Below are 19,122 nucleotides of genomic sequence, written 5' to 3' on the forward strand. Positions count from 1 at the left end.
TTGTCTGCATAGCCGGCTTATTGATTTGCATGTAAACGCATGAAAACAGTTTTCTATAATAAGCAGATTTTTGATAGTTATCTGCTTATTCTGTGCATGTGAACGTACCCACTGATGGGCAACTTCTCTTTCTATTTCCGGCATGATGCTCGAGTCTGTCCCAAAATTCAACTCCGGTGCGCCCTCTTGGACCCGCGGCAATGGTCCCTAAGGTCTGCACTAGATGGTATCATCAAAGTGTGGACTCTGAGGAGGTCCACAACTCCGGAGTGTGCCATTTGGGACAGGGCCAAAATGGAGGCCTCAAAGCAACTCTCAAATCACCTGAAAACAAAAATTGTTCAACATTATGGTTTAGGGGAAGGCTACAAAAAGTTATGGCAGAGATATAAGCTGTCAGTGTCCACTGTGAGGAACATAGTGAGAAAATGGAAGACCACAGGTGCAGTTCTTGTTAATGCAGAAGTGGCAGGTCAGGTAAAATATTGGAGAGTCAAAGGTGAAGGAACGGTCAAAAACAGCCCACAGCCCAACTCCAAAGACTTACAACATCAACTTGCTGCAAACATTGTCATTGTGCACATTGTGCATAGTTTAACAATTCAGGCCACTTGATGTGAAAGAAGCCTTTTCTGCACACACGCCACAAACGCACATTTGGACAAGCCAGCTTTATTTTGGAATAAGGTTCTGTGGACTGATGAAACAAAGATTGAGTTATTTGGTCATAACAAGGGGCATTATGCATGGCAGCAAACAAACACAGCGTTCCAAGAAAAACACTAATTTGGTGGAGGTTCTGGAAATCTGGTTAAAGTTGAGGGTCGCATGAATTCCACTCAATATCAGCCGATTCTTGAGAATAATGTTGAGGAATCAGTCACAAAGTTGAAGTTACGCCGGTGCTGGATATTTCAACAAGACAACGACCCAAAACACTGCTCAAAATCTACTCGGGCATTAATGCAGAGGAACAAGTACATTCTGATATGTTCTGGAATGGCCATCCCAGTCCCCAGACCTGAATATCATTGAACATCTGTGGGGTGATTTGAAGCAGGCTGTCCATGTTCAGCAACCATCAAACCTAAGAGGGAATGGTCCAAAATCCATTCATCCAGAATCCAGACACTCATTACAGGCTATAGGAAGCGTCTAGAGGCTGTTATTTCTGCTAAAGGGGGCTCTACTAATTATTAATGTGATTTTTTCTGTTGGGGTGCCCAAGTTTATGCACCTGTCTAATTTCATTTTGATAAATATTGCACATTTTCTGTTAAACCTCATTTAACTACTGAAATATTACTGTGTCCTTCAGTTACTTGACAGATCAAAATGAAATTGCTGATCCAAACACCCAAATATTTATAAATGAAAATCATGGAAATTTTGCATACGACTGTAAATAAACTGGTGTGGCCCAAAACTTAAAAATTTGCATTTAGAAGATGTAAGCATTCAAAACTTACAGTTTGGCACCTGCACTGGAATATTTATGATGTCATCCTACACTTCAGATCTCATCAAATTTCCTGTCCAATAAAATGCTCTCTAGACGCCGAAGTGTCACGCCCACTACATCACACAAAACTAAGACATCCCCCAAAAAGCCCATGTGCCATCAGTGGTTTAATCAGAATATTATAAAGCAATTTTTTACACACTTTTTTTGCACAAAGAAAACAAAACTAAAGACTTCATTCAGCAATTTGTTATCCTCCTTAGCCCGTTCACGAGTAGACTACGAGTTCACACTCTCTGGACCTGAATATAGTGTCGTTGAATAGCAGCATACACTCTAAAAACAAACGGTGCTAAATAGCACTAAAAGTGGTTCACTGGCTCTTAATCATAGAGGAACCATTTTAAGTGCCATAGCACCTGTGTAGAACCAAATTGTGCTATATAGAAACATATTTGGTGCTATAGTGGTGCTATATCACCCTCGGATGGTTCTTCATAGGTGCTTTACAGGTGCTATATAGCACTAAAAATGGTTTCTCTATGATTACGAGCATTTAGTACTATTTAGCACAAATTTTTTTTAGAGTACGGTACAGTCACAAGCCTCGCAGGTTTCGTCTAAAATATCTAAAAATGTGTTCTAAAGACGATCGAAAGACTTACGAGTTTGGAACGATATGGGGGAAGCGATTTATGATAAAATTTTGATTTTGAAGTGAACTATCCCTTTAAAGCAGTGGTTTTCAACTTCAGTCCTCAGGCCCCCCTCCCAGAATGTTTTAGATATCTCCATATATGAAACACCTGATTCCACTCATCAGGCTCCTTCCAGAATGTTTGAAGTGTTTATTAATTAACACAGTTGGAGTTGAGAACCACTGCTTTAAAGTGACATCTACACATCATATAATGCTGCGCTTTTCAAGGCACTTTAGTGGGCCTTTACAGGAATAGTTCACTGTATAATGAACATAATCTTAGATGTATATGACTTCCTTTTACAATTGAAAATATATTAAATAGTTTCCTAGCTCTTCTGAGCCTTGTAATGCCGTGAAAGTGCTCCAAAAATCACATAAATCCAGCATTAAAGTAATCTTAATTACTCTAGTATGACTTTTGCAGCAAAATTGGTTCTAAGAAAAAAACAATTAATATTTTGACCATGTTTAGTGATCAATATGCAGTGTATTTTTCTTAAGATATGTAAGTTAAAATATAGCACCACATCAATAACGTCGTATCTCATTGGTTCTTGTGTGTCTCGTGATGAAATGCAGATGACTGCTAATCACAATACACACAAGAACTCTGATTGTGTTCTGCTGTAGAAATGAAAACTTTCATTTTAAATCTTTTTTTTACCTGACACATCCCTTTTAACCCTTAAAGGGGCTGGAAATTTCCTGCTGGTGAAAGGAGCCACAGCTTAGCCGGCCAATTATTTTTCATTTGGAGTCGTTTCTTAGCAACTGTAGACGCCGGGCTCACACCGCTCCACAGAAATCTGCTTGTTATGGGAATGTAACATCAGCGAGACTCAGCCCACCGGCCCTGCCGCGCATAAATCCATGTGTAGCGCCTCCTCAATTATTATCTAATATGATAGCGTCAGTAGTTACGTTATTTCAGTGATTTATCAAAAGCAATGTCAAAGAGAGAAATGTACAGCGGGATCAGGGCTGTCACATCACAGTGATTTAGGATCCGTCAGTTGACGACGCTGTGAATTTTCAACATTGACAAGAAACAACACAATGTAAAATGTCCAGGAAGAGGTGTGTGTCTAATCAGATTTGCTACAATATGTTCCCAAGAATTACCTAAATCTGATGAAACATTCCTTTGGGGGACATCCTAAAAAAGTTTAAGTTTTTATTAAGGCTTAAACTGTTGTAATAATGTGTAGTAAATACTGTATATTAGCTTTAGAAACAGGATTTTATTGAATTCACTTTTTAAAAAACTTAAAGGAATAGTCCATTTTCTTAAAAGAAAAATCCAGATAATTTACTCACCACCATGTCATCCAAATGTTGATGTTCTTTGTTCAGTCGAGAAGAAATTATGTTTTTGAGGAAAACATTCCAGGATTTTCCTCATTTTAATGGACTTTAATGGACACCAACACTTAACACTTAAAGGCGGAGTCCATGATGTTTGAAAGCCAATGTTGATATTTGAAATCACCTACAACAGAGTTTCAAAGGACTCTAAACGATCCCAAACGAGGCATAAGGGTCTTATCAAGCGAAATGATTGTCATTTTTGACAAGAAAAACAAAAAACATGCTTTTCTAAACCACAACTTTTCATCTAGGTCCGGTCCAGCGCGACCTCACGCAAATGCGTGAGGTGACGTAGGGAGGTCACGTGTTACATATATAAAACGCACATTTGCAGACCATTGTAAACAATAAACTGACACAAAGACATTAATTAGTATCATTGCACATACAACAACGTAGGAACGGTCCTGTTTCAACATACTTGTAAACACTGGGGAGGAGTTTCGCGTTCATCCTCTGTGACCTCTTGACGTCATGACGTATTGCGTGAGGTCACGCTGTCGCTTTCAGGACTGGAGGAAGACGAGAAATTGCGGTTTAAAAGTGCACATCTGTCATTTTTATTGTCAAAAATGACAATCGTTTCACTAGATAAGACCCTTATGCCTCGTTTGGGATCGTTTATAGTCATTTGAAACTCGGTTGAAAAAAAACTGCTACGTGCCGAGTCAAGTGTCAAGTGCTGGTGTCCACTAAAGTCCATCAAAATGAGAAAAATCCTGCAATGCTTCCCTCAAAAAACATAACTTCCTCTGGACTAAACAAAGAAAGACATCAACATTCCGGACGACATGGTGGTGAGTAAATTATCTGGTTTTTTTTTTTAAGAAAATGGACTATTCCTTTAAGCTTAACACCGCATCCATGCTAAGGATAAAATCAAGTCCCACATCAAAAGACTGCTTTAGTTTAAAGCTACTGCATGGGGGACATTAATATTATGACCATGAGCGGGCTCTTAAATCTCAAGCAGTTTCAAAGGGACAGTTTATCTTTCTGAATTGACCATTTTTCAGAATTGCACAGAAGGGTGAGGTTCAATAGCATTGCTGAACTTCACCTGGCTGCAATGCAACTGGTCCATCTGCCGCTTTGTTGCACCTGACATCAGGTAACCTAAAATAAATCCCTGCAGGTGAAACCCTGCCCCTGAATCTGACCCATTTCTATCTAGAGGGGTATGGAGCATTAGCCACAAAGACAGGGCTTGGCAACCAGTTAAACCTGCTCTATAAGTGAATGGATACAGGATCATCTGAGAAGGGCAGGTGAGATTCCCAGAGATCAGTAGTAGACAAATACTGACCAAAAGTAATGCACAAAAGCTGATAATCTGTCAGTCAATCCTTGGTTAGTAAAGCTGGCCACATTACAAGAAACGTATCCATCAACAGCATCCTTCTGCAGAACCATATTTGACTCCAATCTCACATCAGAACAAAAGTTTAGGGCGAAGCTTACAGACTCAGTGAGGATAGGACAAAGCCCCGCCCCTAGCAGGAACATTCAAGGTTAGCGAAACAAAGCAGGTAGACTGCCAAAGATTCAATGTGTTTTTAAATGGATGGAGGAGATACTTCTGTACGCTAAATAAACTGCTTTTGTGAGGAAACCTCTTATCATTTATGTCATTCTGAATAACTGTTAAATGAGCAGCCAGCTACATTAGAGTCTAGACACCATCAAGGGATGTTATTAAGCATTTCTGGGAGAAATATTTAGCCGATGCTTAAAGGGGCGGTGAAATGTTTTAAAAACATTAATGTGTAAAAATAGCAGCCGAACATATATATGTTTGAGCCACAAAAGATTCTGGGTGCTAAAGATGATACACATATAAATGACAATACGTATAGTAAAGTAGAAACAAAACTTTAAAGGGGCCATGGCATGAAAATCTGACTTCTTCCATGTTTAAGTGCTATGATTGGATCCCCAATGCTTCTATCAACCTAGAAAATGTGAAAAAGATCAACCCAGTAACTTAGTTTTGGTAAACCATTTTCTACAAACACATGAAAAAATAGGTCGTTGAAATGTGGCTCTCCTTGTGATGTCATAAGAAGCTCTTATTATAATAATACCACCCCTTATTCTGCACTATCCAACCACAGCACTGCCATTTAGTGCAGAGAAAAGCACAATTGAGTTTTAATTGCAACAAACCACCATCATTGTGATCAGTGTTTGAATTTCATCAGCTCATTTGCATTTTAAAGGACACACCCAAAACGGCACATATTTGCACACACCTACAAAGTGGCCATTTTAACATGCTATAATAAATTATCTATGTGGTATTTTGAGCTAAAACTTCACATATGTGCTCAGGGGACACCAAAGATTTGTTTGACATCTTAAAAAAGTCTTGTGCCATGGCCCCTTTAAACTCAACGTGACTAAATTACCGTATTCAACACAGTAAGCGTGCATCAAAATCTAAACTGTGGCTGATAAATCCTTATCAATAACTTTGCATATTTCTATTGTGCTTGTGAGGTTGCTCTTACAAACACGTAACGTTACATACCACAGTTATATGATAAAAAAGCTTTGTTGGGTGTTTGACCTTTCAAATGCAGCTTGCCTAAAATACCGTATACAACACAGTAAGCGGGCATTAGAATCTAAATTGCGGCTGGTAAGTCCTTCCTTATAGCTAACTTTGTATATTTCTATCGTTATATTACAGTCATATTGTTAAGTGTTGTACTTTTATTAATCGTTAAATGTTTTTAGTAAATGAAAACAGTCAAACATACGTGTTTAGACACGGATGTTACAACAGGACATATCAAGCGATCTCTTCTAACAAAGCAATAGTGAAACGCAGTAACTTAAAGTAAAATGTTTTACTTACTGTGTATACTGCTGTGTCATTTTTGTCAGATCCAATATTAGTGGTGCTTTTAATCACTCTAGTCTCTCTACAAATCCAGCATCGACTTCTTTACAAATTAATCCGCGGTACACAAAGTAAACAAACACTCCCCCCTCGAGCTGGAACTTCTTCAAAAACAACCTTTAACTACGCATTCCTAATGTTATGGTCTGAGCCTCCGTTATCCAGCGTCTGTGTTCCTTCCATAGACGATTCTTCCACAACGAAAACGGAAACAGATCACCGGGTCAAAATAAAAGTATGGTAAAGTAAAATGTATTTAAAAGTCATTTTTGTTACATTTGTCAATCTTTAAAGACATGTTTATTGATTGTTGAGACACACATGTGTCAGGCGAAGCTGTGGGCGGGGCTACAAAGGTGGTCGTTGTATTTGGGTTCGGGGAGGTGCTTCAATTCTACTTTGACATCATATTTCTCTGAATTCTTCACTCTTCAGTCGTAATACTGGCTTGGTGCCAAAAACTGTTATATTTCAGTAGCACCGACATTTTCAGTTCTGAAACTTGCAGGATGTTCATTTAAGTATGATGACCTCTTATATAACAAATTATCAAGTTAAAATTGAGTATTTGATTCACCGCTCCTTTAATATTTCAACATTTAAGGACTTGTGATTAATGCAGCAAACCTCTTAAAAGTGTTAAGGTGACAAGCATGATTGAGTAGCTTTATTTAAGTTTATTGTGCATATCTGCCTTAAAGTTATACAGGGTGTGATCTGTTGAAACTGTTTACATGCTGCAGGATGTTTAATGTTTTTTAATTTATCTTTCTAAATGCGCTCGCGCGCACACACACACACACACACACACACACACACACACACACACACACACACACACACTTTTAATCAGTAGATTATGCAGTCTAGACTTGCACATGAAATATTCAGAGGTCCTGATCCATCAGAGCAGTGTTCTCCAAACCCCTTTTCGCACAGAGATTAAATACACAGAAATGCGTCCGGGATTTGTCTGGGATCGTTTGATTTTTGTTTCATTCTCACTGTCAATGATTTTCCAGAATTTGTGCGTGCAGTCACACACATACTGTAATGGAGTTGAAACACGTGACGTATTTAAAGTCTTGCACTTGGTAGGATTTTTTCCGCAGCGTGTGAAGTTTGCTTATAATCCGTGGTTTCTCTCTTGCGTGTGTGTTTCGTGACAAAGTGATAAGGAGCGCGTGATGCGCAGTTTCTATTATGCTGGTGAATGATCTCAATGATCACGTATAGTGAAGAGCTCCCTGTTTTCTACTTCAGTCCAGTTTGCTGACTTTTCTTGTTGTGAATGTTGATTTGTGTTTAAACTTTTGTGTCAAAGAGCTGAACCAAAACTTCTTGTTGTGATGACACACACTCCCTCACTACTGCACGCCCCTTAGGGCATTGTTTTTGTCTCTTGTTCACACAGAATGTTACTGGGTCCTCTTTACGGAAGCGATCCCAGAGCATTTACGGGAAGTGTTCATGTTCACACAGAAGCCTCTCTGCCAATTTTACAGACATTTTAGGGGACTAAAGTGGTGTGTGAATGGGGTTCAAATAACATAAAGTCTATCACACGCCTGTAAACATTTGCATTTGTAGTGTTTCTATAGCTCATTTGGTAGAGCATTGCTTTAAAAGCACTGAAAGTTATGAGTTTAATTCCTAGGGAACATGCATACTGATAAAGATGTATAGCTTGAGTGCACTGTAAGTCACCTTTGGATAAAAGTTTTGCCATATGCATAAATGTAATGTAAATTTTTATTGTAAGATTTCTTGGGTCTTCTTAATAAAACTGTAGTGTATGTTGTGAGTCAGGTTTTGTCTATTTTGTGTAGTAGGCCAAATGTCCCCACAAGGCTAGTAAACCTTAAAGTACCAATATATAAATGGTTCTGCTTAATAAGTGTATTAAATAATGCAAAATTGAAATGCAGCAAGGTTTTATACGGTAGGGATAGGAGATAGGAAAATCATTAGCTCAGTATAAACACAACAAATGTCCCCATGAGAAAAACACCTTAATAAACATAACAAATATTGTTTTATTACATTATCTATAAAACTCCAGAAAGTTCCCCACATAGACAGATAAAGAAATATATGGGTGAGTGTGCGGCTAAACGTAAGAAACAAAACTTTTGAGTTTTCTCAGTATTCATGGACAAACACAAATTTAAAGTACTCACACCAATTTTACTTTATTAGCACGCGGACAACAATTAAAGGGGGAGCAAAAAATACCAAATATGGGTGACAGGAAATAACAACAACAAAAAATTAGGCGGTGACATCAGAATTATGATTGGTTGTTGATGTCTCTGCCTGGCTGTAAACGTGAAATTCACAGATGTAATGGCAGTGATAGGTGAGGGCTCTGAAGACAGCTGACCCGTCTCAATGTGATTGATGGGTTTGGGCAGCAGGCCAGGGCAGCAGACAGAGGGGATCTTTTTAATTAATTTTTCTCATTTACTTCAATCCTGTCAGTTAGTCAGGCAGACTGGGCAGCTGATGGGAAGGTGAGAGAAGAATACAGACAAATCCTCCAAACACCTTCAGTCAGATGCATTAAGAGGACTGAACACACATTGGCTCCATATCATACTGGCTCATGTTAATAGAATTGCAGTCTGGTGCCAAGTTTTAGACCACATTGAAAAGCTATGGTTTAAAATGTAAACCTGATAATAAATTAAGTTTTCCCGGACAGGGCTTAGTCTAGTCCAAGACTAAAATGCTTGTTTGAGCGGCCTTAATTTAAAAACATCTCGCACTGATATATATTTTAACATATATCAGTGCTATTGTTTTATCTCAAGATGCACACCAGTATTGTTTTTTTGTGAGGTTTGTTTGTAAAAATGACTTAAATGTCCTAATATAACTAAGGCCTAGTTCTGGATTAATCTAAACCCTTCACATAATTTTTTATTATCAAAGATTGGTGAGTTGATTGTAGATGGTGGCTGTGTATTAGGTGTGACCACACATGGAGATAAATGTCCAAGTAACTCTTATCTTCTCTCTCCTCTCTCCATAGCAACAACCAAACTACTGGAGCTTTAAGGTCAGTGCTTTGACTATTTCTACATGTGTGTGTGTGTGTGTGTGTGTGTGTGTGTGTGTGTGTGTGTGTGTGTGTGTGAAAGCATCAGTTTTGTGTATATGGCTTTACTTAGAGTGTGTACAATATGTGGGTCCATGTACAGTTCACTATACATAGATGTAAGCTAAATCTGACATATATCTCACAAATTACAATATTTTTAAAATCCTGGCTTATTAGTTGCAGCACACACACTCTTAGAAGGGATGTGTTAAGAACAACAAAATCAATGTTAGTTTAAAGGGACACTCCACTTTTTTGAAAAAACAAGATCTCCGGGTCTGGCGCTACCACTTTTAGCATAGCTTAGCACAATCCATTGAATCTGATTAGACCATTAGCATCATGCTAAAAATAACAAAAGAGTTCCGATATTTTTCCTATTTAAAACTTGACTCTTCTGAAGTTACATCCTTTGAATAGGAAAAATATCGAAACTCTTTGGTTATTTTTGAGCGCGATGCTAATGGTCTAATCAGATTCAATGGATTATGCTAAGCTATGCTAAAAGTGGTAGTGCCAGACCCGGAGATTGGCTGAATGAATTTCAAAACGGTAAAATCAAATTGTTAACTCTTGGGGATCTGGAAAACTAGCATTTTTTTTTAAAGTGGAGTGTCCCTTTAAGTACAACATACTTTTATGGGTCGGATTTCCCAAACTGGGCAAATTAGTACAAGAGCGCAATTCCAAAACAGTGCCGATGGGAGTGGTAATATCTGCAATTTACTAACTAAAAAGGCGCAAAATATATAACACAGGCACAAAAGCTGATTTCCATAATGACCAACGCAATCTACAAAGAGAAGTGCAGTTTAGTTCAGGGTCACAAATAAGAAGAGCTGATGCTCCTGCAGGTGCAGGTGATCTACTTACGCCTAATGCGCTTGAATTCAGCACCACAAAAATCTCAGCTGAAAACTCGGGGTGTGAAATCCCACCAAACTAAGCCATAGGACATTCAAAAGTGGAGGACAAAAAAATTAAGGTTTTAAAACACCTAGTATTGTGTGACTTCTCCTAGTGACCCCTCATTTACTTTCTCCAGCAAATAAAAAATAACATGACTTGGCAAACAATATTTTTAAATAATATGTTCTTCTGGCATTCCAAATAAAATATTTGGAAAAAATCCTCTGCCTTGTACCACACACTTTTTGATCTCTGCTAAGCCTTCTTTTATCAGCTAAAATTGCAGACATTTCAAGCGCAAAATTAATTAAGACATGCTTTTTTCTGCCTTGAATAATGGCGCAAATACCAGTAATAATACACGCCCAAACATTAGTAAATTGCGTTGTCTGAATTATTTAAATTAGTGCTGGGCAAAGATTAATCGCGATTAATCGCATACAAAATAAAAGTGATTATTGGTATATTATATGAGTGTGTGCTGTGTCTAATTATTATGTATAAATATATACACACACATTCATTTATGTATTTAAGAAACATTTACATGTTTATATATATTTATTTATATTTTTATATAATCTATATTAAATATAAATTTTAAAAAATTATATATAAATAAAACAATTCTGAAATGAATATATGAATGTGTGTGTGGTTAAATATACATAATAATTAGACACAGTACACGCACATATATTATGCAAAAGAATCACTTTTATTTTGTATGCGATTAATCGCGATTAATCTTTGCCCAGCACTAATTTAAATATTCTCGTTTCCCATACATTTTCCGTCTGAAAGGGAAACTCCTAGAAATGCATATGCAATAAGGTCAGTCACTTTTCAGCACTAATTATCCATCGCGCTGTCGTTATTTAATGACAAAATGATGGTTTGCGCTGGAACAAGCTGTTAGTAAATTTGGCCCATAATGTTTCAAATGGCATAACACAAAAAATAAATAAATAAATTAGCACAGAATTCCTTACAGTGCACATTCTGTCATATCTGAAACATGCGCACACTACAACATTTTGGCATAGGTTAGGGTTCAAGAGGTGCAAGAAGGTACAAAAGTTGTCACTGGGACGCTGTACATTTTCAAAAAGTACACTTTTGTACCTGAAAGGTGCATAGTGGTGCATGCATACCTGTACCATTAGGACCATTTTAAAATGTACCGTCCCAATGACAACTTTTGTACCTTCTTGTACCTTTTATTCTGAGAAAGTCACTGATATATGGATCATGAGAGTCTGAGGCTGATGTGGGATGTGTTATGATCTGCTTCACTGGCTTTTATCCTCTAAATCTCATCGGTGTCATCTATCTTTCTCTCTCTCTATCTGCCTCTTTATCTCATTGACTTGCATCCTTTTTCTTATATACCCATAAAACTCTCCAGTCTCAAGATGCTTTATAGCTCTGATGCTGTTATAAAGTTCTAGAGAGAGATTATAACACAATTGTGCACAGATTCATGACCAGTAAGGGAGGTTTAGAGCTGGTAAATAATCTCAGTTCACTCGCCACTGGCAGGTGTGACAAAAAGCTAATTTTGGTCCCCGCCTGTGCTGTATTGTAAATGATAGTGTCTCATATGGAAACTGTCTATTGTATGTAGATGTGATTAGTGATATAGGAGGTTGTCTGTAATTGTATAATAATACAGGAAGTGGCCTTAGGCTGTGGTGAAAAATTGTCATAAGAGTGAGACTTGAGTAATTTGATTCATTCTGTTTGTTTAGATTCAATCTCACACTTATTCACTCACATTACACTGTCAACAGAAACACACATTTATTCTGTGACTAAGGCATTAAAGTCATGTTTTGAGATTTAGCATCACAAATATATAGTCTGAAAAATGTATAGTACGATAAAAGGTGCATATAGGGTAAAAATATGCTCTAACTGGAACAGTATTCTTAAGTCCTAATATGTACCTTTGGTCCAGATATATATGCATTTTGGTGCCTTTGAAATACCTTTAGGGGTGCTAATAAGCTTTCTTAGGTAATAATACACTCACCTAAAGGATTATTAGGAACACCTGTTCAATTTCTCATTAATGCAATTATCGAATCAACCAATCACATGGCAGTTGCTTCAATGCATTTAGGGGTGTGGTCCTGGTCAAGACAATCTCATAAACTCCAAACTTAATGCCAGAATGGGAAAGAAAGGTGATTTAAGCTATTTTGAGGGTGGCATGGTTGTTGGTGCCAGACGGGCTGGTCTGAGTATTTCACAATCTGTTTCTAGGGAATGGTGTGAAAAGGAAAAAACATCCAGTATGCGGCAGTCCTGTGGGCGAAAATGGCTTTGTTGATGCTAGAGGTCAGAGAAGAATGGGACGACTGATTCAAGCTGATAGAAGAGCAACTTTGACTGAAATAACCACTCGTTACAATCGAGGTATGCAGCAAAGCATTTGTGAAGCCACAACACGCACAACCTTGAGGCAGATGGGCTACAACAGCAGAAGACCCCACCATGTACCACTCATATCAACTACAAATAAAAAGAGGCTACAATTTGCACCAGCTCACCAAAATTGGACAGTTGAAGACTGGAAAATTTTGCCTGGTTTGATAAGTCTCGATTTCTATTGAGACATTCAGATGGTAGAGTCAGAATTTGGGGTAAACAGAATGAGAACATGGATCCAATCATGCCTTGTTACCACTGTGCAGGCTGGTGGTGGTGTAATGGTGTGGTTTCTTGACAATGAGTTCACTGTACTAAAATGGCCCCCACAGTCACCAGATCTCAACCCAATAGAGCATCTTTGGGATGTGGTGGAAGGGGAGCTTCGTGCTCTGGACGTGCATCCCACAAATCTCAATCAACTGCAAGATGCTATCAATATGGGCCAACATTTCTAAAGAATGCTTTCAGCACCTTGTTGAATCAATGCCACATAGAATTAAGGCAGTTCTGAAGGAGAAAGAGGGTCAAACACAGTATTAGTATGGTGTTCCTAATAATCCTTTAGGTGAGAGTATATACTGTACCTCTTTTGAAAGGGTACCGCCACAGTGACCCTTTCTGACAGTGTAGTGTGATTTATGGACGGCGTGTACTAACATAGTATTTAATAATTTGAGACTAGTGAATTGAACTGTATAAATGTATTTTCCTGCCAGAGTTCCTCTGTGTTCGACATCTCAGTCAGGGTTTATAAGCCATAGTATTTCACACAGTATAGACTCCCTCTGACCTCACCTTCTAAATCCCACATAATATTATACACCTCACACTATCTCATCCCTCCAGTGCCTATTATTTCCTATTATCTATTGGTGCCCTCAGGAATAGACTTGATGTGGGAAAGGTCAGGAGACACCTTTGGTCATAGCATCTGGGATACTCTTATACATCTAAAACTTACACAGGGTAGATAACAAGCATAACATGAGTTCTCATCTCGTCTTGTAACTGATGTTCTGTTCTATTTAAAGTCCCATTTGCTTGTTTTTGTCACAGTTAGATGGACTGTCAGATGCTCGCATGTTATTTCTACCGTAAGGTGCAGATGCTGAGCCCCAAAACAGACGCTTGTTAAAATCAAACGTCTCCCCTGGCTGGTTACACCATATAAATTTAGCCTCTCTGCAAATTACTGTCAGAGTCCTAGTTTGTTGGTTTGGTTCCTGTAAAACTTGTAATTGACTATGTTACTATATTTTTAGGCCTTTAACTCTTTCCTCACCATTGACAAATTTACTCGCCAATTAAGAGAAAACGCTTCCCTGCTAATTACAAATTTTTCCAGCAATCCATATTTCCGCTATTAAGAGGTGGCCCTCTTACCCAACTTATAAAACCCAGATGCATCCTCTAAGGCTAAGACAGTTAAAACTCATGTACAGTATGTTTTGATCATCGCTCTGAATCTAATCTCTAACAAAAGTCTTTTACAAAAATAAAATCGCTTTTTTTGCTCAAAATTTTTTCTTTTTTAAGAAACCTACCCATGTTTGAGAGGTGATAAAAAGAGAACAAATGAAGATAGGATGAAACTTTTTTTTGTTTGAAATATTTATTTGATATATTGTATGTTTATTTAAAGAAGAACATTTTCTGGAAGGCATTAAACTTTTCATAAAAAATGCTGGTGCTGGCTGGCAACATAAAAAATGCTGTAGGGAAAGAGTTAATAAACATTTTTTCAGAAGCATAACAATAGCTCAGTATTTAATCTAGCTGAGTACCGTTTGAAGAGCGTAGATGCTTAAAAGCGGGGTGCATGATTTGTGAAAAACACTTTGGAAAAGTGAGTCGGGTTGAGTACCAAAACACACTTGTAGCCAGTCAGCAGTAAGGGGCGTGTCTACTGACCGACATCGTTGCCTGGGTTGCGTATGTGTGGGGCAGGTCTATCTAAAGAAGGTCCAGATTCTATTGGGGTAGGGGCGTGTTTGTTTAGGTGATTTCAAATATCAAAACTGACTTTCAGAGATCATGCACCCCGCCTTTAATGGATTCTGCCAACAAACCTGTATTAAAAAAATGGCCTGAGGGCAGGATAAAGCAAATTTGACGCGAAACTGTTTTCACTTTTAGAAAGTCTGTTTTTTAGTAAATTAGTTCAGAAACCCTCTGTTGTTGGACAATAGATGAATAATGGTTGACTATCCTATAGTGAATTTCTGTTATGAGTAACTTAAAACTTTTGTATTTGTGATGATGTATTCACACGGAGTATAGACTTAAAGAGCAACTTGAAAGTTAAACCACCCATTCACTCAAAGTACAGAAAAATACTGTAGGAAATAGATTAAAAAAAATATATTTTTCTAAATGCACTAATTAGGCTTCTGGGGTCATTTTTGTAAGAAAATTTTAGACCCGCCTCTAAAAACCGCCAAACCGGAAGTGACATCACGAGAGGCGCACGCTGGATCGCAATGACAGTTCTTCGGACGCTGAGGAACGAGTAAATGTTTATTCATACTCGTATGGCGAACTACAGCCATACGATTATGAGTTTGCTATGCAGCCAAGAGTGCAGGGACTGGTCAGAATTAAACAGAACGGTCAGAGGAGACAAATTGAAGTGTTATGTGAGGAGAAAAAGACAGATGTGTGGGTGAGATCAGTGATCTGGCGAGATGTAATACTTTGCTCAGATCACAAGATTGTACAGATTATTATCATATATCATGCAATAGCAAAGATAGTATTGATACTTTATGTCTTTTTAATGCTTATAAGTTATGTTAATATCCATCCACTTACGTTAGGTGATACAGATGTTGCTCATCACCGCAGGAGAGGTGAGCTGTCTGAACCCATATGTGCTACAGGCCAGGCCAGTAGAAATGAGTATGTTTATGGCAGAGATTATTTATTACTAATTTATTTAATATCCATATAAATGAACAGTAAACTAAAGATTTGAATGTTAAAACAATCTTAATAAATTTGTTTTTAAACAATCTTAATGAATTTGTTTTAATTACAAGTTGCCTATAGTTCATCACTAGTCACAATTTTTGCTGGCACTAGTCAATATTCAAATTAACAATATTAATAGTTTTCCCATCTCCAGACAATACCACTAAATACAGCATAGGCAAGTTATCCGCTGGGCGTCTAAGGAACTCTGTGCAGGCGCCCTTACCTGCATGTGTCAGCCATTCAAGAACAGGTTCCAGAGGAAGGAGGACTTTATAAATGGTTTGAATACCCCATTTTGTGACAATCAATAAACAATAATCACAAATTGTCTTACCGTATAAAAACTAGTTTATGAAGTTTAGATCAGATATATACCAATTAGATCTGCATTTGTAATTCGATTTAGTTTTATTTATGTAGCACCGAAAAAAAGATATACAATCTGACCCATTTAAAAACATTTAACAATTTTTCAGTATCTTTCCCATCATATGTGCGGGTATTATAATAGTGTGTTGAAGTGTGTTAAATTGTGAATGATGTGATTAATAGATCCCAACAGCTTCAGCCTTGTTGATCCTCTGGATGAATCTGGAGAGGGGAGCAGGTGTAGTGGAAGACAGGACAGTGCTGCATTCTCGTAGAGCCTGTGGTGACCTGGAGTATTCCAGAACAGAATATTTAAATAGATTACATTTATTTGTCCCTGTTAACAGTGTACACCAAAGTAATACAGTTCTGATAAAAAATGTATAGTCAAAGTGGTTTTGATGGTTTTGGTGATGAGTCAGCTTTATATTATTTTTTGAAAGCGATATACAATGCTATTGTTCAAACATTTACAATCTTTTAACAAAAAACAACCGCTTACTGCAAATCTGTCATTCTGCCACGCCTTCACAATGGTAGAAATTGTGTACATGGTGGAAGAAGGTGCTGACAAGATGCTCTGAAGCCCAAACAGCTTTAACATCTTGATGATCTGGGTCAGTATCGGCCGGTGACTTCTTTTTCGAGGGCGCACGTTGCGAAGCTGGTCACATGCATTGAGCTCATCATGTGTGTGGCTCGTAATTTCAAAATATGTGTTCAGCGCGTCATGTAAACCTATGTGCATCACACGTGATGTCAAAATCTGCTGCACACGCATGTAAAGGGTTTATGATAAAAGATACGCTCACGTTTGCCTGATACTCACTTAATCTCCTGTGTAATTACAGTTTAGTGTCAAGTTAGTGTCTTGCGAGTATTTTGTGAACATGAGTGCTTCTTTTATCATAAACCCCTTCAACGCGTGTGCAGCAGGCACGTATTGTGACGAGGCATGATGCACATGGTTCACACACGTCACAACAAACACACATTTGGAATTCACGCCCCTCAGAAGAGAAGTCACTGGTCACCAAAAATGCTGATACATGCATGCTGCACAGACGCAAGAGATGTATATAAAAAGCAGAAAATTACTATACCATAGCATATAAAACAAAAAATACAGGTTATGGTACAACAGACATCAGCTGGCTTTAGCAAACAATGAACTTGCCAACAGCCCTGAATAAAAAGAAAAACATTACTTTTGACTTTGACAGACATGAATAAGTCTTACTTGTGTGAACAGGATGAGATTCTTGCAGTGGTTTCTCATCAGATGAGTCTTTTTTGTTTTTTTCCTCCTCCATAACACATCGCCAGGTTCGTCCATGACAACAGAGGATGATTCATCATACTAAGCATCTTCATCTGTAGCTGGACAACTAGAATCAAAACAGATTCACCTTTATATAATTGTATAACAGCATGTCACTTCTTAGGTACATACATGAACACACCACATGACAAAAAACGAATTACGAATTAGCTATGCAAACAAAGTAAATAAGATGTAACTCGATTTGATGGTTCTACTATTTGCAATCTAAGCTTATCAGTTAGTTGATTTCCATATTTATAAGAAACTTGAATGAAATCATTATGTTAAATGATTTGGTAGTAGCAAATGTTTAAAAAACAAGACTTACTGTGCATAGTTCACGTTATCTTCGAGCTGCATCTCAGACGGACCGTGATCGATTCATGTTTTCTCGCGGCGGTAAAAACACAGGCCTCACGTGGTTCTTGCTTCGGCATCCAATGTTTAACTCCATCATATTGCGGGGATGATAATCATCCGATCTAACGTGAACGCTATACACCACCGCGTTTTTCTGAAGCACATGCTGAACTGAAGTCGCGTCTCTCGTCTCTTTCCTCGTGCTGCGCTAAACACACCCAGACACGGAAGATAGCGCGGTCTTTATTCTTCAAAAGAAACCTGTGGACTCATTGTCCTGACAGGCTGGAGTTTGAAAAACCTCCACTAACACAATTATTAACCATGACGATGCTAAATTGAAACTACGGAGAATCACATCAATTTGCGACTGCTTTTGCTGAAAACAACCGCAGCACTGCCAATGTAGAGCCTGTCAGGCGAGCGCCTCTGACTACGTAATATGACACGTTGTTGAAAAAAACAGGGATTTTGAGAGCGGTCTTAGAAAATTTCAGCTTTTTTACTAAATGTATGCGCTTAGAGTTTTGTAAATGTTTTTTGCTTTCGCATTTAATTTTCACATGGTACTTTCATACAAGGTTATATATTTATCTCACAAAAAAATGTAACCTTAAAGTTGCACTTTAAGACGACTGCCATACTAGCTGTTCTAACATGAACAGAAACTACAAAGTGCACCTCTGTACCACATTTTTTCAAATTGTAGGAGACAGGGCTAACAGCTTGTCCTCCGGCAGAGAGAGTAAAGGTGGTAAACCCATCCATTTTCCCTCTTTCTTCCCCAGTCCTTATCATTGTAGCATTTATCATTGTTATCAGTCCCCAATGATAAGTGCAGTGAATGCCGCCATTTTATGACCACCTTCCAGCTTACCATTTTGCTGCTTCACTCAGCATAGGACTGAATAGGCCAACAATCTACTGCAATTTACCAGAGCAATTTCAGCTATCCCTTCACCAGCCTGTAGCTAACAATAGCGAGAGAGAGAGAGAAAGAGAGAGGGAGAGAGAGAGAGAGAGAGAGAGATTATTCAAAAAGTGAAATAATTTTCTCTCTCTCTTTCTCCCCATTTACCCCTTTGTATGTCTCTCTCATTTATTTTTCACCTCTATTTGTCTAGTAAATGTCATTATTTTAAATATTATGCACATCCTCACTCGTAGTTCAATCGGTGTGCATCAAACGCCTCTTGCATTCAGAGCTGAC

General features: G+C 38.0%; 1 protein-coding gene and 1 long non-coding RNA gene across 15 annotated transcripts in view; one reads left to right on the top strand and one right to left on the bottom strand.

The window, feature by feature from the left end:
• The window catches only part of srcin1a (SRC kinase signaling inhibitor 1a), a 143,686-nt gene that overhangs the window by 70,527 nt on the left and 54,037 nt on the right, over window positions 1-19,122 (top strand). For all 14 annotated transcript variants that reach the window (XM_055191903.2, XM_055191919.2, XM_073857126.1 and 11 more), the window contains one exon: window positions 9,473-9,499. In XM_055191903.2, coding sequence (XP_055047878.2) covers window positions 9,473-9,499 — 27 coding nt within the window. The remainder of the gene's footprint in view (window positions 1-9,472; window positions 9,500-19,122) is intronic.
• On the bottom strand, window positions 15,805-18,536 carry LOC141351042 (uncharacterized). Its single transcript, XR_012359184.1, has 3 exons — window positions 17,881-18,536; window positions 16,731-17,616; window positions 15,805-16,516 (listed from the first exon to the last, which is right to left on the bottom strand). It is a non-coding gene; the product is annotated as an uncharacterized lncRNA (long non-coding RNA).

The sequence above is a fragment of the Misgurnus anguillicaudatus genome, chromosome 19 (assembly GCF_027580225.2).
Source record: "Misgurnus anguillicaudatus chromosome 19, ASM2758022v2, whole genome shotgun sequence".
In the NCBI taxonomy this organism is placed as follows: Eukaryota; Metazoa; Chordata; class Actinopteri; order Cypriniformes; family Cobitidae; genus Misgurnus; species Misgurnus anguillicaudatus.